At 39.6% G+C, this 21,475-nt stretch overlaps 1 protein-coding gene across 1 annotated transcript in view; it reads right to left on the bottom strand.

Annotated features, from left to right (window-relative positions):
• Positions 1 to 17,597, bottom strand: part of RRAS2 (RAS related 2) — a 41,974-nt gene extending 24,377 nt beyond the window's left edge. The window contains exon 1 of the mRNA XM_014067005.2: positions 17,295 to 17,597. Within this exon, the coding sequence (XP_013922480.1) occupies positions 17,295 to 17,399 (105 nt within the window). The 5' untranslated portion in view covers positions 17,400 to 17,597. The remainder of the gene's footprint in view (positions 1 to 17,294) is intronic.
• Positions 17,598 to 21,475: the final 3,878 nt, after the last annotated feature.

The raw sequence follows: 21,475 nt of genomic DNA, 5'->3' as shown, positions 1-21,475 counted from the left end.
AAAAGGTGCAGAATATCTCAATCTCTCTCAATCTCTCTCTCTCTCTCTCTCTCTCTCTCTCTCTCTCTCTCTCTCTCTCTCTCTCTCTCTCTCTCTCTCTCTCTCTCACACACACACACACACACACACACACACACACACACACACACACACAAACACACACACACCATCCTGCCTTTGTCAGAGATCATCCAAAAGTACAACCAATGCCATTTCCTTCCTTTGAAGCTATTGAATCCTCTTCTCAATATACCTTCCATCAAAAGGGTATATCAGATTCTGGACAAAAATTATCCAGTATAGTGTCTGTGGGGGTGTCTAGAGGGAGCTTCTTGAGGAGGTGGTGAATCAATGCCTCCTTAAGAGAGGAAGGAATAGGGCGTTGGTACTTACCTGATACGCCTCTTCTCATAGTGGGGGAGTAATATCCAGGATGGGTTGACCTTGTCCTCTCATTGATTGGGCTGAGTCAGATCAGCTCTTTGGGCCACGCCCTGGTCACCAGGTACCACCCAGTTATTGGCAAAGAACCTTATCCGACTCGCTGTGTCATCCACTCCAGACTTTATCTTAGTTTCAACCTTTATTTATTTCTTCAACAGAGTAGCTCAACCATCAAACATAACGCTCAGGTTACATAACCATATCAGGGAGGGGATGGATACTCCTTCCCCACTATGAGAAGAGGCGTATCAGGTAAGTACCAACGCCCTTTATCCATAGTCAGGGGGGGAGTATCCAGGATGGGACATACCAAAGCTTACACCTCCCTAGGGAGGGTTACCCATGTTAAGAGCTCACACAAACCTTATGCCTGGCGAGGCATCACTTCCAGCCTGTGCACAGCTTGCAACACCCTACGCTCGAATGAAGCCTGTGCAGAGGCAAAGGAGTCCAGTTTGTAGTTCCTCACAAATGGTGAGGGGGAAGACCACATAGCTGCCCTACAGATCTCAAGTTAATGAGGCCTGGGTGGCCCAGGCTGTTGAGGTGGCCGTGCTTCAGGTGGAATGCGCTGTAATAGAGCTTGGTGTTTGCAGACTTTGTGCTTGGTAGGTGGTAACAATACAGGTTCGTAACCACCTGCCTATGGTGGTGGATGTCACCTTGTTCCCCAGGGATCCTGGCTGGAAAGAGACAAACAGGGCTTCAGACTTCCTGTTCGGCCAGGTTCTTCTGAGGTAAATCTAGTTGCAATGCAGTAGAGCACAATGGCAAATAAATCTACAAGGTCTACAACTAAAAAGAAATAACATTAGATCTTTGAGCACTAATAAGAATAAGAAACTTGCTTTTTCAAAACATGAATTTGGGGAACATCAAGGTCATGGGCGAGAAAAGGAACTTGGAGTGGGACAATTCTGAAGAAAGGAAAGGCAATCCACTTCCATACTATTGCAAACAAATCTACTTGATGTATCCATAAAGTCACCAGGAGTTAATCTTTAACTCAAGGCTGCACGAGAAAACATGTACCATAAAATCAAAATAAGATTCAGATCATTTAAATACAAATAAATAAGAATATACATGCATAGGTACACACACACACACACACACACACACACACACACACACGCACACACACTCTCTGCAGGGGGGTTTCCAGAAAGGTGCTTCCCCTTGATATCTTTCATCCCAACTAATTTCCATTTCTTGTTCTTTGCATAACAGTTGTTCTCAGGTTACAAATAAATCGCCTGACAGTGAAAACAATGAAGCAATGTTAGCTATCTAAATGGGAAAGAAAAGCAGACCAAATAACATAGTTGTTCTCAGCAGGATTCTAGGTTTTGAATTCCATGCTCATAAAGCTTCCATGTTCACAACAGTAAATGAAGGATAACCTGCATATTTAAAAAGGTACACACCAAAAACTCTAAATTTGGAGCTTATTTGGAACAAATAAGAATCATCTGATAACAAACATTGATTTCCATCTCTTATAATTACATGCCGTATTTTTTTGGAGTATAAGACGCACTGGAGCATAAGACACACCTTAGTTTATGGGGAGGAAAATAAAATTCTGCCTACCAGGTATTCATCTGGATAGCATCCTTAGTCTGGTCAGCTTCAGCACTTAAGTTTGCTGGTTTTGAGCAAGCGCACACACGCTTTTTATCCCCTGGTTGGGGATAAAAAACAGCTTCTAACTGATCATGATCTAACTGATCAGCTGATCATTGGAGACAGAAGAAATGAGAAAAGCAGGGGAAGCCCAAACGCTTCACTCACTAGCGCCTCATTAGGGGTGAAAAAAAAGCTTTGAAAAAGCTATTCAGAGTATAAGACACCCCCTAATTTTTAGCCTCTTTTAGGGTGAGGACAGTGGGTCTTATACTCTGAAAAATATGGGAAATCTTTTCAATCATTCATTCCCGGTCATAGGAAACAGTAATTCCATCAATTAAAACACCCTGAAATTTAATTCCTGGTGACTACATCTATTATGGAAGTCAATATCACTATCAAGATTGGTTTTAACTTCCCCATCTATCTAACAGTCATGGAATTCCCAGGGAGTTCTCCACACAAGTACTAACCAAGATGAAGCCTACTTAGTTTCTCAGATGAGCCAGAGCTTGTGAGATCAGCTAACATCAGCTAGATAATGTCAATAAGTGTAATAAACATGGTTTCGTACATCTAGCCATATACAGAGATAAATACATTTATTCATAAAATAGGATCCAATGACAGAATGAGCTTTGCTAATGAGACTCAAGACTTTTTTTCCTAAACCTTATGCTATATTGATTAATGTTTGATATGGGTTTGCAATAGATTCACTCAATGCCCAGATTGTAAGGATGGAGCAACATAATTCAGAATAGAATTCAGAATTAAATCCACCAGATTGTAAGGTTGGAGCAACATAATTCAGAATAGAATTCAGAATTAAATGCACCGTGAATTTGAAGCATTCTGTTCTGAACTACCAAAAAGTTTCAATGTTGTGAGTATGAAGACTGAGGAAAAAGGTTAATTCTACCATTTATTTTAAGCAATAGTGAGGCAGCCTTGTATCCTAAATACTAGTTTGATATCATTTATAAAAGTACATTTCCACACAAATTATTTTATGGAAAAGACCACTGTGTTACTTGTTTATACTTCTGACAATCAGCTCCATTGCATTCAGAAGAGGCATCCCCATTCCTTGAGAGAATACGCTTCATCCCAACATAAAAATGTAACTGTCATATGAATTCTACACCACTCTCATAAAAATGGAGCAGTTACTGATATTCGTAATTTTCCCCAAACACTATTTACTTATTCCCATTTCAGATCCAACCATTAAAACATTCCTGGAGCTCCAAATCAGGCTTCCGAGTTGGAGAAAGTGACTATTTAAAACAGAGTATTTGTTTTGTAATTTCCATAGCAATAGCAATAGCAGTTAGACTTATATACCGCTTCATAGGGCTTTCAGCACTCTCTAACCGGTTTACAGAGTCAGCATATATTGCCCCCACAGTCTGGGTTCTCATTTTACCCACCTCAGAAGGATGGAAGGCTGAGTCAACCTTGAGCCGGTGAGATTTGAACTGCCGAACTGCAGATAGCAGTCAGCTGAAGTGGTTGCAGTACTGCACTCTAACCACAGCGCCACCTCGGCTCTTCCATCACCAGTGGAACTAATCTAATCGTATTTTGATTTGGAAGGTACTAACATGATTTAGAGCAAAATAAATGGAGGGGAGGGAAGTGGGGGAAAGAGGAAAATGTTAATAATGAGAGTAAAGGAGAAAGGAGCAGCCTGAGATATCAGTGGCTTGTATGTTTGAATCAATTTCTTGGTTAGCTAAGTGTCTCCACAGAGGAGCCTCCTAACTGGCTATATGTAAGTTGAAACTAGAACTTAAACTATTTTATTAAAAGCAACTTTAAAGCACACAAGAAAAAAACAGTATGTGAAATGTAGCTCTTCCCAATTACATTTTTAGCATCTTTACTTTCTATATAAGTGTTTGAGGTTGCTTTTTTTTTAAATAAAAGGATATGCAGGATGTGTAGGCAGTATTTCTGTCAAGACTTCTGGTAAGCTACAATTTGAGTTGTTAAACCACTTTCTTTTTATTTGCAAAATAAAAGCTTTTTTGCCTTTTTTGGCAAATAAAAATAATTCACTAAATTGCAATTATGTGCATTGGAGCATTACATTAGTTTCTGAACTCCAGAGGAAGGTTTTAAGGAGACAATACATCTCACTCCTATTTTGCTGGTTGATTTTTAAAGAAGAAAGACAAGATGCTTCATAAAATAAGCTTAGCTCATATACTCCAGTTATTCATTTTATTCAAGAGTCTTATGCTGTCACAAATGATCCTTGAATTAGAAAGTACCAAGGACCCCCTATTCACAAAGCTTGCATTTATGTCCTTAGAGAAGCTTACATGGAAGCTTTCTGCATTGTTTGGCAAGAAGCAACGTCTGCAAATTACTTTCACTTGTTTTTACATGTTAGTGATAATAATGACACTAATAGTATCAAAGGATCATAAATGATACTAATATTGTCAAAGGATTTGATAGTAATCCTGCGTAACCCTGCCACATATTACTCTTGAAAATGCATTCGAGCAGTTTTGTAGAGTACAGGCAGGATCTATGAAATGAACAGAAAATTAATATACTCACTGCTTACAGAATCTAGTCTCTTAGTAAAAAAAAAATTCCACTTCCACTCTGTGGTAAGTCAATGTGCCATTTACTTTTAATTGGTGGCTCAAACTGAGGCGGAAGGAAAGTTATACTACAGGAACAGATTCTACCTCAAGATGGGTCATTGTTATTAACCTTCTGTAACCCATTTCTCTCCAAATGTTGTGGAACTGTATACCATGAAATTTTGATTTTATATAAAGATCCTGCATTTCTATGGAAAGAAAAGAGAAGGCAGCATTAGCAGATGATGTTAAATGGAAATTACATTGTTTGAAGACCTGAAAGACCAGGTTATGGACAGATCATCGTGGAGGAAATCTATATAGGTGGTTGCTCAGATTCAATAATGGCACATTATCATCATCCTACATTTCTGAAGTGCCTTATATACCTCATATTTGGATCCAGTGATTCAGACTATCAAGTTATCATTTAATGTTGCTTTGGCATTTCTGTCTGATGAGCCGTTCTTATGGCATTTTCTTCTACTCCAGCTGACCATCACAAAATTCCTATAAACGTATTGGCCTTTGTGGTAAATATTTCCTTGTGGTACATCATTTAGCCATGACATATTCAAAAGCTCTTTTTTAAAAAAAAAAAGTTCCACAAAAGGGAATAGATAATTATGGTTGTATTTCAGAAAACTATTTTAACATATTGCTATTGTGAGGCAAATTCAGCTTTTTTCACGTTGGATTTATTAAAGATTTAGGAGTAAATCTTACTCAGTATTACTGAAACCCAACCTCTTTTCAAATCAGACTCCTTGCCCCACTTCTCTTAAGGAAAAGATTGTTTTTCTGTCCTATCTAACAGCAGGTTTACAGTAATTATAGGCCACAAAACCAAACTGTTAAAAGTACTGTGACAGCTGGGCCCCTTTATTTGGATAAATGTGGTGGTTCCATGAGGATAAACACAATTATCTGAAAAAGTCTTCAAGCGAACAGACATCCCCATCGCAATAAAAGTATGTACAGTCCATAGATAAGGCTTCTGTATTGGGATTGCAAACATCCAAATTACAACTTGACATGAAATATTGATGCTAGTTTCCCTTTGATGCCATCTGGATTTTTGTAGGTCAAATGTCACATGCCTAACATGCATGAAATGGCAGCCAAGTGTGCTTGGAGTCCTTGTGGCTACTCAAGTGCATTACTCATAATACACAGTCATCTCTGGTGAGGAACGATGCAATGGTGACTCTTCTTTGGTTATTTACCATACCAGATTGCATATAAGCCCATCTACAGATAAGTCAGCCTCAATTTATCCTAAATATGAAAAATGCTCCACTCGTATATAAGCCAACTAGCACTTTTCTTAATGTTTGGGTACAAGGGTCAGTTTATCCTTGAATATATTTATATAGGAAAATATACTTTTTAAAAAGTGCACACATATATACTCACAGATAAGCCTATCCCTGGATAAGGAACCAGATTTTGGGGTGTATTTTGGTATCCTATCCCCATGATATGTGAACTGTCAAATTTGCATCAGGTTAGCACAGGCAATTCACTCTTTTATTTTTTTCAACTCAGCTAATAGATAACAAATACATGCCAATTTATTCTTCCAGAAATAATATAAAATTTGTGATCTTTATATTAGGGAGAACGTTTTGAAAGATTACTTTGATACATTTAGAATTAGTACAATTTACTCTGCATTTTTGCATAATATTTTTTTTCAATTAGATTGAAAGGGAGCTCCTTATTATTCAATTTTTCACTGTCGAAAGTTTCATAAAATTGTAGATACAGCTTTTATAGTTACATTTAAACAGTGGGTAGTTGAATCTGTATATGTGCTGTGTGTAGGGAGGGGAAGAGAAAAGGAGGGAGGGGGAAAGGGAGGAGGGAGACTGAGAGAGAGTGGAGGGAGGGAGAGAGAAAATATATTTGAACATGTGAGATACAAACACTTTTTAAATTAGAAAATTATCATCTCAGTGTTCTGTAGCCTCCATAGAACCCTATCATCCTAACTCAGTTCTAAGAGAAGATATCATGGGGTCACTTTTTCCCCCAAATTGAACAATGGGTTAATGCAAGGCTTTGACATGTGCCCTTCTTCCACTGTCTTCTGGAGTTGGCTCAATTACGATGACACTGTTTAATCATTTCATCTTCTGCCATCCCTTTCTTCTAATTTTATGTACTTTTAGATAAACTCACTAGAAATGAACAGCAATTAGATATGCAGATTATTACATTGTAGGAATATGATTTACCAGTTAAGTTGCTTCCCAGATCAAACTGTTATTATCAGCTTTTATTTATGGAAAGTTCAAGGCACCAGGACTAAAAGTAATAATCTTTTTTTGTATTCTTACATGTATACAGAGATAGAAAACTATTATTTGTTGTACAACTAAGTTTTAATTATAGATTTAGAACAGTTTACATTTAATCATGAGCAATATCATATGGACAGAATAAGCACTGTTTCACTTTGAGTGAACATGCTTCGTAATATCAATACCAAGTTAAACTTACACAAAAGTGGATAAAACTACAGGTGAGATAAGATACTGGCATCTGGACAGAGGCCAAGGTCATTTATAAACAGTCTTATCGGTTTTGCCCAAAAAGAAAGTTATTTATTTTTAACTTCTACGATGCACCATAGACATGTACCTAAGCCATTGCATTTAAAACACATTTCATTCAACTATCCAAGTTCAGCTTAGTGTCAACTAGATTGTTCAGCTTTAGCTCCCTTGAATCTTAACCATAGCCATAGAAAATTTAAAATGCCAGTACAATCTTATTTATTAAGCCATTTGACACAGTGTTATTTTAAGAGCATATATCATACATTCACATTCTACTTTAGGTTGTACGTGGTTCTTTTTTTTCTTTTTTTCTTTTTTTTGTAAAGTCAGGTCTTACTTTGTTTACCACTTCCTTTACTCTACTCTACCAAACACATCCATAAAGAAAAGTGTAAAAACCTCAAAAACAGCTTACATACCAGCCCAGTGAAAAACAATCTCCTGGCTTTAAATTATAGAGAACTAAGCATTTTCAAATCTAATCTATTATCAGTTATCAATTCAAACAGCTATCAATTCGCCCCAAAATAAAATTGTTTCCTCATATCTATTTGTAAACCTGTTAGAACGCCCAGATATCAAAGTGCATCTCCACTTGTGCATTATTTCTATATTTGTTGCAGTTGCTAATGTACTTGCAATAGCCTTATCGAAATATTGACAATAAAAATATTTATCAGCTTCAAGTGGCTTCTTTCTTGATATATTATCCACTTAAAGAGTTTTACAATTTCAGTATGATATAGAGATGCCAGTTCTACTCCCTCCCCACCACTATTACATATGCATTGGGTAATGTTTTATTCTTTTAAATTCCTATTTTAATGGAGAAAAGCAAGCACAGATGCAACTGTCAGAAGCTGTTAAGAAATCAGGAATATGTCTGCAACAAGAATGAAGGTTCTATAAGAAGAATTGCATTATTTTTTCCTGCTTGGAAAAGTAATTTTACTAAGGGTTTTAAAATTTAAAAAATTGGCATATTCTGCAATGTCACTAAAATCTACTCTATATTCGGAAATTTGGTACTATTTAAGTTAATGTGTTCAGCAAGTTAATGTTCAGAATTCAGATAAAGTAAAAAATCAAAATATAAACAGAATGAATTAAGTAAAAGAAATAGAAATACTTCTGTGTTATCCCTACAATTTAACCCAATCAGATGCACATATACAGTTATCAATTGTTTTATTGGTAGAGACCTGTATTATGTAATTTTTGGATAAAGGGCTGTATTAAATAATTTTGGGATTCTGGCTGCACTTGAAATATGTTGTTTTATTTGAAGGATCTTAGTAGGCACATTGGTCTAATGCGCAATCCAAAATATAATGGACCATAATAGGCAAAAAAGGAAAATATGTTAAGATGCACAACATCCTTTAACTTCTTTTACCCCATGTTTTGCACATCACTTTATTTATATCATGAACCATCCAACCACGTTGATCGACATAAGTTATCAACTCTCCAAAAGTAAAATGAATAGTGGCTTACTCTGAATTATGTTATCCTGCATCCATAAAGAAAGATCTTTCCCTTCCATATTCTGAGAATGAACTTGATGCTGGCAAAGGCAAGTTTACTGCAATCACATAACCATATATAGCCCCACTAGAATAAGCTGAAGTGTTTATGAAGTTGAATCAGTTATCTTTGAATTTAGCAGTTATTAAAAAGGAGAAACATATAGTAATATACTGTATGTGATTATGGGGAAAACATGATGCTGCTCTCCAATTTTGTGGGTAAAATAAATAGAAAGTAAGTTGCTGTTAATAGTTTTAAAAAATACTAGGCAACGTATGACTTCTTGGGTCATTCTTTGAGAAAAAGGTAGTGCAGTGTGATGTAACCACAATTAACATTATTTTTTGTTCTGAATGGTACTGCTATTACTTTGCCAGGAGGTCAAAAAAAAAAACCATTGGGAGCAGAAGCAATTGCCAATTTTTTGCCAGCTTTCCCATTTACTTTGCTTGTGGGAAGCTGGCAGGAACCATTGGAAATCACAATTACATGACTGCATCTGACTGTGGCAGTGTGGCAGCACTGCAGCAGCCACAACTTTGCTAACACAACTGGTCTGAAGATTCTTGACATTTCTATTCCACTAATATAATGGGTCTTGGATTTTGTACACATTATTTAAGTTAGCTGCTTGAGGTACAAAAGTTCAAACTGACGCACCATTTTGGCTAACTGAAGGTTACAGACAGACAAATACAGGGAGTTTTAGTAGTACATAGATGCAGTGATTCCACTGCTCTCAGTTCTTCTAAGCAGAGAAGCACAAATGTTAAGAGGGTTAAACTGAAAGATAATGCAGAGTTATACTGTGAAAGGCTGGCATGTGACAGCTGGGGAAAGCTCCGTGACAGCAGCTGCTCATGTTATATAGTAAATCACAAAGAAGCCCATTTCTACCTTATTTCAGGCAACAGCAATTGATTCAGCTCACTTTTCCAAGCAATTGGCTAAGATCAGTTTCTTCAATGAGTTCAGCATGTAAACTGCTTTTGTCCCCATCCTCATCTTTTAGCTGAAATAACTAACCTTATCTTACCCATGTTTAATGTAGCATTTCTTGTTCATATTGCCAAACTGGGGCATACGTGACCATTTATTGATGTTTTTTTTTTGGCAAGTGGAAACAAATAAGGATTAATTACATCCAGGGGAAAAATTGTATTTCCTCATTAGTCAATATTTTGTTTACAATTCCTAATGAGATTAAATCATTGAAATGATGTTTTTTTTTAAAAAGGACAACAATCCAAGCAAGTTAACATATCATATCTGAGTGTTATATGGCTCTTCCCATTGTGACTGGAGACTATGTTTGTGTGCATACTTGGAGAATGGCCTTGCTCCTGATTAATACTGATCCGAGTGTAAACACCACTGTTTGTCATTCTGAAACAGTCCTTTAACTATGCCTCCCTGCAACTGTGGCTTAATCAAGCTAACAACAACCACACCTAGATCTATTCCATCACAGGGGGACTTTGATTCAGGATAGCCAGTATAAGTTGAAGACAAAGGAGAGCAGTATTATGAGTACAGCAGCATAATAAAGAAAAACAAGGCAGTGGTTTAAGTTTGAAATAGTGCAAGAATTCATAGACTGAAAACACTTCATCTATCTCTGCATTGAGTAACAGAGATATGGCAAACAGTCCTTGCACTGTTCAATAGACTGTAACATAGATCTAATACTACTTAATTTTAGACACTCCTAAGAACTCTGCACAATCAGTTCATTCTTTCTCTGCCGAAAAGATGATAGCAATTCTCCTTCCCACCCCCCAGTACTTCAGAATAGAACTGGGGGCTGGTTTATATAATAGCAATAACTTTATTTAGCCTTTAAAAGACCTCATTTTATTGCTAAAATTAAATGAATGTTTTACTGTGTTTCTATGTCAATTATGAAGGGTTTTGTGCGGAGACAATGAATGGATTGTGGAAATAGTTGGCATAATTAAGAAGCCTATTAACACACTAACTTTGATCTAGAATTCTCTGCTACTGTCATGTAGCTACTGTTCAGGCCTGGCTAAGTTATCACACATTTTCCCGTATTTTTAATTGCTACTGAGCAATTAAATTTCTTTTTTAATATAATTTCATTAAAACTTTTATGAAAGAAAATAAAAAAGAACAGAAATTAATGTAAAGCAAGAGGGGAAAAAAGGAAAAGACCCAGAAGCAAAAAATAAAATAAAAAATACAAAGACATAGCTTCCCATTTTCTTCACAGCAATTATAAATACAATAATAAATTTACCTTTTGCTCTTGTAGTATTACTCTGTTTTTTTTTCTATAGTTTATCCTATTTAATCATCCAAACCATAAATCATACGTTTATTTTTTCCCCCTGCTTCACGTAAAAAGTCCCTGAGAGTTTTTCAGTCAGCAATTGATGTAGTTAAAACATCTTTTGCTTAGTCAACTAAGTCAGCTTGGCCATTTCCACAAGTTCCATCATCTTCACCATCCATTCCTCCACTGTGGATAATACCAAATCCTCCCATAACCTCACTGCAATTGTCATGCAGCAAAGTTCCATGACTATTTTTTTACAACTGTTCATCTCTCGGTACAAAATGTAAAGCCTTCAGTTCCAATTGCATATTAATTTTTAAAGTGCTCTGTATTAGCATTTGTATCTGAATACAACTCGTTCCAGTTTTTTTTACAAGTCCACCAAGAATAGTTGGAAGTACACCAAAAATCATTACCTTCCAATACCTCGAACCAAAAAAAGAAGCCCAGTTCAAATTGTCAAAGGCCTTTTCTACATCCAAGATCAGTGTGGATTGTTTTTTTATTATGTTGCTCCCAAATATTCCAAAAATGTCCAGCACATTTCTAACACTGTTCTTTAACTGTCTTTTAGGTTAAAAAAAATAACAACACTGATCCTCATGAAATCTTGCACAATTGTTTTCAATATATCAGCTAGAATCATTATGAACAACTTACAATCATTATTCAATAGTGATATCAGTCTGTACAGCTTTTTGTTAAATTCCAATCTTGACCCTCTTCAGGCATTTAATGCTATATTAGTCTCTTTTCAAGTGTCTGGCAATTTTACTCTCTGTAAGATTGCATTCATTGTGTCTTGTAGAGAATGTAAAAGTTCATCCTTAAGACATTTGTAATAAATATCTGATAGTGAGCCTAATCCAGGTACCTTTCCTGATTTAATCTTTTTTATAGTTTCAGAAACTTATTGTTATACGCCTATTCAGATAATAACAGTAAATAAATATTCATCTATTTTATCTAAAGAGATGTCACTTCTTTATACAAATTAGAATAATATTGATAAAATGCATTCTGCATGGTCATATTATCTATTAATACGGTATCTCCCTCTTGCAATTTCAATATCATTTTCTTTCCTTTTTCTTTTTGTCATTTATATGCCAACCAATATCCTGGTCGACTTGCAAACTCTGTTTGCTTTGCATAGTTCATTTTTATTTCCATTTCTCCTACTATTAACATACCTAGATAACTGGTATTGTAATAGCTTAATCTTCTAGGAAATATTAATATTCTTGAGGAATTCTTCTTGGATTTATTGTTATATTGTATATTATATAACTTCTAATAAAAGCTTTACTTGTATCCTAAGCCATTCTTAGTGCCTTTACATATATTACCATATATTATTTTCTTTTTACAATTCTCCAGCATTGCTGATTTGTAACAGCATTTTATTTAGTCTCCATCTAAAAGATCTGGATTGCTTTTTATCAACACTACTGAGCAATTAAATTAAATGTAGCAAGAAAGACGTTTAACCAAGATATCATAGAAACTGTATAAATATATTCAAAACATTTACTTTAGTTATATATTAGGGCTGTGATTACCTTTGTATGTCTTTCTGACATGAATACAGGCAGACTTTGGATTCAATACCAAAACAGAAAATATAGCAGTAGTAGAATAGCAATAGCAGTAGACTTATATACCGCTTCATAGGCCTTTCAGGCCTCTCTAAGCGGTTTACAGAGAGTCAGCATATTGCCCCCAACAATCTGGGTCCTCATTTTACCCACCTCGGAAGGATGGAAGGCTGAGTCAACCCTGAGCCGGTGAGATTTGAACCGCTGACCTGCTGATCTAGCAGTAGCCTGCAGTGCTGCATTTAACCACTGCGCCACCTTGGCTCGGTGGCACCAACCGAGGGCACCAACCTGGCCTCTGCCTGCAACTCATTAAACCATTTCTGTTCTCCTCCCTAATAATGCAACTCCCTCCCTATATCTGCTCTGCAATTTCTGGGAAACCCATCTTTGGTTTAAGAAGTTGCAGATGGTATGCATTTAAGTTTCTTGAAACTAATCAAGGAAAGAAGCAATCTAGAACTGAGAAGACATTTCTTGACAGTTAGAACAATTACGGTAATCCATGGAAAAACCTGTCTCCAGAAGTTGTCAATGCTCCAACACTGCAAGTTTTAAAGAAGAGATTGAACAACCATTTGTCTGAAATAGTATAGGGCTTCCTGACCTGAGCAGGGGGTTGGACTAGAAGACCTCCAAGGTCCCTTCCAAAACCATGTTATTCCTTTTTCTCTCTGTATACAAAGTGCTGCATAGTCTATTATATATAGGCATTACTGGAGACTGAGACTTCATGAGCCACTCCACACTACAGTCAGATTTTACAAAATTGGGGCACAACTGCAGTGTGCCACACATCTTCATAACAGTATCCAGTCTCAAATCTGCTCATGGGGTTCAATATATAATTGACACTGAAGCTCTTCAATAGAAATGCCTGGGCTGTATTATCTCTACTTGCTTGCCAGTGAAAGCAGCAACCAATCTGCTGCATGCCAAGAGATACGGCACATGGATGACTCCTTCCATTTCAATTATGTGTTGCTAAAATTATGTCAACGGTAAAATCAATGGAGAAAACTAAGCTCAAGTCTAGACAGCAAATGTTGTCAACAGCATTAGCTTTCTAAAGTAAGACAAAGCAAATTTGAAACCAGTGATGTTTGCCTAAAAGAAATTTCTGCAAAGTCTGCACAGCTGAGAAGAGATATACTGAAGGCCAATAAGAACAATTTTGTTTAACATTCAGATGTCATATTGAAAGAAAAACAAACAATTTTATCCAGAAGGAAAATTGTTCAACATAGTCCTGACTGGGTAAAGTTAACTTAGTAAAATACATCTTCTTAGGTGATTAAAAGTCAATTATTAATTTGGCAAACATAACCTATTCAGTTATTAACAACTATCTGAAGTCACATGTACCTTGATAAATGCTGATAGCAGGTTAGACATTTCAATGGAACAAAAGATAAAACTGCATCCAAGGTATATCTTGTTTCCAGTAATAGGGAGGGGGAGTAGAGTAGAAAGGAGAGGAGAGGAGAGGAGGGGAAGGGAGAGGAGGTATGTAGTTCCCTAGGTATTTTATTTTATTTCAATGATGCTGAGCCAAAGAAACTTAACTAAATAATAGTTTTGTGATCCGTTTCTCAGATAGTAAATGACACAACTTGATTCCAAAATTCTGCTTCAAACACAGCTGAGGTCTTCCACGACCAAACATAAAAAAAGCAACCAAACCAGACAAAGAAGTACCGTATCACAAAAAATGCTAAGTATCAGAGGTATCATCTTGGTTTTTCTCCAGAAGCCACTCCCATAAATTATCGTAATTTTTTTTATTTTGCAGGCTTAACAATACATCCTAAAAATACACCACCCCCAAGCAAGTTCAGTGACAGAAGACATGGCACACCTCCACTTTTATCTGAAATTAATTGAAACATATTTATTCCAGGACTTCGGGTTGCCTCTTTTTCCTATAATAGTTTCCTGTATTTCTAAACTTCCATGGAAGGAAGCCAATTCCCCCCCCTCCCAGAAAATCAGAAGAACTTGCTATGGTAGATTAGTAAAAAAGCAGCGGACAGCATGGAAGAAGGCAGGTGGTTTGAGCTGCTGGCACAAAAGATGAGAAGCCACATGAGGCTCTTCAGGTAGGTTCTCAGCAGAGAGAGAGAGAGAGAGAAAGAAATGATTATCTTGATGGGTTTGTAGCTCCCATCAAGGTCCCATCTAAGAGCAATAATGGAGGAACAGGATGGACAGTTGTCATAGCGAGCAAATGAATACACTTGCAAATTTGGGACCGATTGCACCTCCAATCTTCTCACTGGGTGAGGAAATGTGCATTAAAACCAACTATGTGTCATATATAACAGCAAATACAGCAAAATGTTCTTTTTGGCTTTCAAACCTTACAGCAATCTTTCAGCTCTAAGAGCTTCAAAAGCTCTTAGAGGAAACCATGTACAGAATAAACATACAGGGGCTCACCCTGGTTTAAATCTGTTGCTAATCTCTTGCCATTGCTACTTGCTGATCCCTGTACAGAACCAGGACAAATGAAACACCACTACCCTTCTATGTATTTCTGCCTTTGGGGCTTCATGAGATGAAAGCCTGCTTAGCAGGCCAGATCCTAAGCTCACAAAAGCTTGTACAGTTGCAGCATTACAATGCCACATCAATCAATCTGTGTTACAAAAGATTATCAAGAGGATCCTTCTGCACATTAAAACTATCTAGCCATAGTCAGCATCCAGACAGCACCCTCTATACACAGCCTGCCTGAATGTGAACTAAAGCTTCAGCCATGCAGGGATAAACTAATTATCTCCATCCATCAGCAAAGATCCACTGATAAGATTAACAAAATAGGATTATAATAATTCTAATCCCAGCATTTCAGAGATGCCAAGCTATTCGGACCTTTGCTGCCACATGACAACAATGGAAGACAGCAAATGTTCAGTGAGATAAACAAATCCAACAGTACGGTGTGGATAGCCATAAACAGCCCTTTAATTCAAACCAGGACTGAAATGTAAATGGATACTTTTATGGTGCAGCTTGGGCTTTCCTTTTTGGCTTTATTAGTCTGGCATCCAAAAGACATCAGTAGAGAGGCAGAACAAGAGGCACCAGATACAGTTACAACTCGATTCTGGGCAAGGCAAATTCTGGGCAAGGCAAGTAGCAGCAGTGAATTCGGTTGGAAAGAATGTATAAGCGTAGCATCTTAAAATGCAGCAAATAGTTGTCAGGCTTTAGGATACGCTATCTAAGGCCAATGCAAAACTTTTAAAAATAAATTGTTCATCAAATATCTCCCCCATCTCCAGAACAGGATAACTGGCTTCCCCTGGAACAAGTCTTTAAAGCAATGTTTCCCAACCTTGGCAACTTGAAGAGATCTGGACTTCAACTCCCAGAATTCGCCAGCCAGCAAATGCTGTCTGGGGAATTCTGGGAGTTGAAGTCCAGTCCTCTTCAAGTTGCCAAGGTTGGAAAACACTGCTTTAAACTGACCACAGAATAAAGCAAGAGGTATCCAAAAGGGCTCCTAAATAAGAGACTAACAGCTGTTACAGACTGCAGCCGCCTTCCCTTTAGATTAGAAGGTCTTCAGCCAGATTTGCGTTTCCTATTCAAGCTGCTCAGTTGTTAACCGTTTTGATCTGCTCCAAGACCCAAGATTGAAGTTTCCCAAAAGCTTGTCGGGAAGCGGGCGAGGGACTACGCTCCCTTCCCCACAATAAAGTCGCCACGAAGGGCAGCGGTAACCAAAAAAAAAAGGGAGACAAGTTTAGACGGCGCATTGGTTAAACCGATGACAGCGCTCGTGAAAAGCCTCCGCGCAGTGTTTCCGATCAAAGAAATTTAACCGGAAAAGAGCTTTAGCTTTATGGAGTTTATAAACATAGGGTAGCGCCGTGGAAGTATTTTGCACGGTGTTTGGTCAGCCATGATTGCCAACGGAGGATCGGAACGGATCGAAGCGGGATAAAAAGCAACTGGAATGGACGATAAAGACAACGAAGGCGGCTGGGCGCTGCTGGGTTCCAGAGAGCGACGGAGGGAACCTGTTGAACCCGCTTTCATCGCAACCAGCCTGCAACTCCAGCGAGCGCCGGCCGCCGCGGACCTTGCGACTAAGGAAACGCGGCTGCTGCGTTTCAGAAAAGCTCCAGCTCTCGGCTGCACAACAGCGACGAAGGCAAACTCTGGGCTTCCAAGGCGCTCAGCTCAACCCAGCCCCGGAGTTCCCGTCGGGAAACCCGCAGCGAAGATCGGATGCCCAGAGCAAAAGGGCGCCGAGGAAGACGGGCGCCTAACACACCCCCTCCCACCACCCCCCTCTCAGCCTCCAGACAAGAGGACTCCCGAGGTTAAGCTCCAGGTTTCTCCCGCCGCTTCCAAGCAGGGAAGGGTCTCTCCCTTAGAGAGGCCTCGAAAGCCTCTCTCCCTGGAGCGCGCGCGCTGGCCTCTCTCCTTACGGGGCGAGGGCACCTCTCGAGGAGGCGCCCACCCCACCAGCAGCGAGGCCAGGACGGAGGGAGAGGAAGGGGCTCCAGGCGCTTGGCCGTTCTAGTGCGCCCCCCACCCCCTTACCGGAGCAGATCGCAAGGCAGAGGAGGAAACTGACACCGACGCCGCCGACGCCCCATTCCGGGCCTCTCACCTGGATGAACTGGATGGTGAGCGCAGACTTGCCTACTCCGCCGCCTCCCACCACCACCAGCCGGTACTTTTCCTGCCCCGGGCCGTCCCTGCAGCCCGCGGCCATCGAGGAAGAGCCCAGGCCAGGAGAGGCAAGCGAGGCGCAGCGCTGCAAAGGTTGACGGCTCCCTCTCTGGGATCCTTCCCACTCCGGGCGGTGGATTGCCGATCGCCGCCTTGCCAGCCACGGGAACCGCAGGCCCAGCCGCTTCTAAGCGCCGAGCGAACAGTAGCGAAAGGAGGGGCGAGAAGCCGAGTCCGCGACTCGAAGGCGGCTCCAGACTCCTCCTCCCCCTCCCCTCCTCCTCCCCCTGCCGCTTGCTTTCCTGCGCGGCGGCCTCCCCCCACCGCCCCCCGCCCCCGTCCCTTGCTTGGGCTAACAAATGGCCGTCGGGAGGTGGGGGCAGCCATGCAAATAGGGGTGAACATGCAGCGGGTGGACAGCGGGTTTCTTTCTCCGCGAGCGGAGGGAGGCGCGCCCGGGGAAAAGGAGCCGAGGCACGTGCCCAGGCATTGTCTCAGCGCGGGAGGGGAGGGGACGATTTCACACTTTGGAGCCTCTGGGGAAGATCGACGCCCTTTCCTTGTCCCAGCCCGGGCTAGAAAGAGATTTCCTTTTTTTTTTTTAAACATCTCCCGAGTGAAGAACCCCGCCCCGCCCCAAAATTGCCGCCTGTGGAAGGAATTCATCACTCCCGGCGGAATCGGGCTGCGCCACGCCTCGTTACTCATTCGCGTAGTAGTAGGGCCACCTTTTTGGTCGAGAGGAATAGATTCCAGATGTATAAATCAGTTCGTTTTAAAGCAAATAACCTCGCTGAGCCCTTTGTGGAAGTGTTTCATTTCAGGAAGAGATAAGCCCGGATGCTGCTTTAACCTAGCTGGGCAACATAGAATAGAATAGAATTCTTTATTGACCAAGTGTGATCGGACAGCAAGGAATTTGTCTTTGATGCATATGCTCTCAGTGTACATACAAAAACAAGATATATTTGCCAAGAATCATAAGGTACAACACTTAATGATAGTCATAGGGTCAGGGATATGATAGTCAATAAGCAATCAGGAAACAATAACAATATAAATCATATATAAAATAAGGATTTTATTTTTATTTATTTTGTCAAGCATGTATTAGTTGTGCGCTTATGCACGCCCCTTACATAGGAAGGATTAAAAAAAAAACTTGTACCAATGCTTTCTCTGAGGAATAGACTCAGAATTGAATAGCCCTCTCAACAGAGGGAGAGGAATGCTTATGGCCCCACAATTCTGCAAAACAAAGAAGGCCGAGGCCTCTGGGCACAACTTCTCCGTGGCTGCAACCCTATTATAGACCAGCCTCAGCAGAGGTGGGTTCCTACCAGTTCGCACCTATTCAGTAGAACCGGTTCGTCAAATCTACCGAACCAGTTAGAAGAGGTTCCACCAGTGGACCCGGAAAGCAGACCACACCTACAGAAGAGGTTCCAAAATTTTTTAAAACCCACCACTGGTCCTTCAATATGATTATTCTAGACTATCATGCTCATATTTATAAAACTCAGTGCTTCTGTGAAAGGTAAGGATGACTACTGGGTTTGTGGTGCAATCAGAACATTGCGTGTGTTGAAGTTGTTTTAACGCAAACCAAAGATGCCTTTTAAAAAACAAGTTTACATCATATTCATATGCATGCCAGTGCTGTGTGTGAGATAATTTAAGGTGGTTCTGACAAGTGTCGTCAGCATCTTCATATCCGGTCACATGGGTGGCAAGCCACTCCCATCCGGTCACATGGGTGGCAAGCCACTCCCACAAAGGAGGCCACACCCACAGAGTAGGTTCGAACAATTTTTGAAACCCACCACTGGAGTGGATGCTTTTAGATCAGGAGTGGATAGCCTATATCTGTCGCCAAACTCTTTTCTGCACTCTCCAGAATTTGTGGTACTGACATTCAGTAGAAGATCCTTTATAAACAGGCAATGTTTTTCATGCCTTGTGAGAGGAAAACAACATGAAAAAGACATGGGAGTGATATGATAAGGGTGCAAAATAAAAAGAAAGCAATAAAAAAGAGATAAAAGCTTATTTTCACAAATTCTTCCCCAAACCCTGTTCCGGCATATTTGTGTGATGTCATAAGAACATCACCCTACTCACTGCTGTCATTAGTGGCCTTTCTACCAAAAATGTGCAACATTCAATCTGTTGTAGACAGATGACGCCTAAGCATCATCAGCCTCAACACACTGTGCAGCTGTTGTCTTCCTTCAGCAGATGTCCTGTGAAAAGAAAAAAGATATAAGTTTGCCAGCAGAAAATGATATTGTGTAAATGTATTTTAAAATCTTATGAATGAGATGGAATTTGACCAGTGAGCATTCAACCTTCTCCTTAATCTACAATCTTCAGGAGATAACTCGGCTGTACATAATTCTGATCTTAATGTTAACCATTAAGCCACAAGGTTCTTCTCCTTATCAGCTGAGCCAGGGAGAAAGGTTCAAAGTCACAACCCCTGGTATGCCCAGTGCTGCTTCCAGTGAACTTCCTCCCATATTTGGGCATACCAGGGGTTGTGACTTTAAATATATACCTTTCTCCCTGCTATATATGTATATATGTATATATCTATTTAGATTTTACAACCCCCGGTATGCCCAAATATGGGAGGAAGATCACTACTTCCATTCTCTGTCCTTCGGCTCATCACAAGAGACCATCCAGACAGAAACCCAATATTTTTACTGTTGCCTTTTTGTTACATTTGTTATATTTATGCTGATAATTTATCAGCACAAATATAACGTGTGTGTGTGTGTGTGTGTGTGTGTGTGTGTGTGTGTGTGTGTGTATGAGATTTTATATATATCTCATACCAATCTCCTTGAGAGACAAGTATAAGATATATATTTGCTTAGGCTAATGTTATATTAAAGCTAAATGGCTTGTAGAATAGTGACCAAGTTCAAGTAGGGCATCTCTGGTTAGAGAAGGCAGAAAAGATACAATGAACCTGAATTCTGAAAGTCATTGACCCTTCACTTTTCAGTGATTCAACATGGAGGCTTGTCTCATAGTTCATGTCCGACTTCAATCATAGGTATTCAGACATGAGCTGTACAGTATATGTAGACGACCTCCTCTTATTATCCTTTTTTCAGCCTCCAAAGGCCCTTAGGTTGAATGAAGGAAACATTTTTGTCTTGTTTTTGTTGTAAGACCAGTGCTACCCTGAAATGTGTTATATTTAAAACATTGTAGGCCAAACTGGTGCTTCCCCAGAGATTACAGTTGGATTACAGTGTTTAGCATCCACAAATAGCAAAGTGGTATGTTGAACAGGGATGACAGATCTTGTAGATTAAGATATTTGGAGGGCACTAGAGAAAGAAAGCGCTTATAAATTTCAGACTGAAACAGACAATAATGTCCACAGATGGTGTGTCTCTGTGTGTGGTTACAATATCCATTCTCTAGAATATGTTTCCTATGAAGCAGATTGGAAATACTTTTTGTTATAACTGTTCTGAAAAGAAGCATATACTTTTCAATAATAACAATAAAGATACTCTTAAGGCATAGCCAAGAGAATGGATGATTAGTGCAGCTTGTAGTCATGAAACAAAGTTTTGAAAACAGAGCACACCCCTATGGTATTAATGTTGCTCTTCATCTATTATATTTTGGATTGTAGTTTCTTTGGGCTAGAAATCCCCTTCTTTTGTGCAATAGCATAATCAAGTACAGATGCTGAGTTTTACATATTGCCAGGACTGCACATGGGGCTGTCACATAAACTGCTAAAAGAGGTTCCACCACAAAACCGCGAAGCCCTTATCCGCGCCGACATAAGTGCGGAGGGCAAATCCGCGCCATCTGAAGCGCTAAGGAAAAACGCGACCCTACCACGATGACATAACCGCGGAGGGCAAATCCGCGCCTTCCGAAGCACTCAGCACCCTAAACCTAACCCTAAACCTAACCCTAAACCTAACCCTAAACCTAAACCTAAACCTAAAGCAAACCCCTAAACCTAATCCTAACCCTTACCTTAATTTAAATCGGCTTTCTGCCGCCGCGCTGTTTTAAAGTGCCCTTCTGTCGCCGCGCTGTAGTCGCGGCGGTGATGACGTCGCGGTGATGACATTGCGGCTT

This window comes from Thamnophis sirtalis, unplaced genomic scaffold (assembly GCF_051295495.1).
Source record: "Thamnophis sirtalis isolate CommonGarterSnake01/CBP01778 unplaced genomic scaffold, rThaSir2_p1.2 scaffold_1, whole genome shotgun sequence".
Taxonomy (NCBI): Eukaryota; Metazoa; Chordata; class Lepidosauria; order Squamata; family Natricidae; genus Thamnophis; species Thamnophis sirtalis.
The sequence above is the reverse complement of the archived record's forward strand: the minus strand, read 5'-3'. Positions and strand labels throughout refer to the sequence as shown.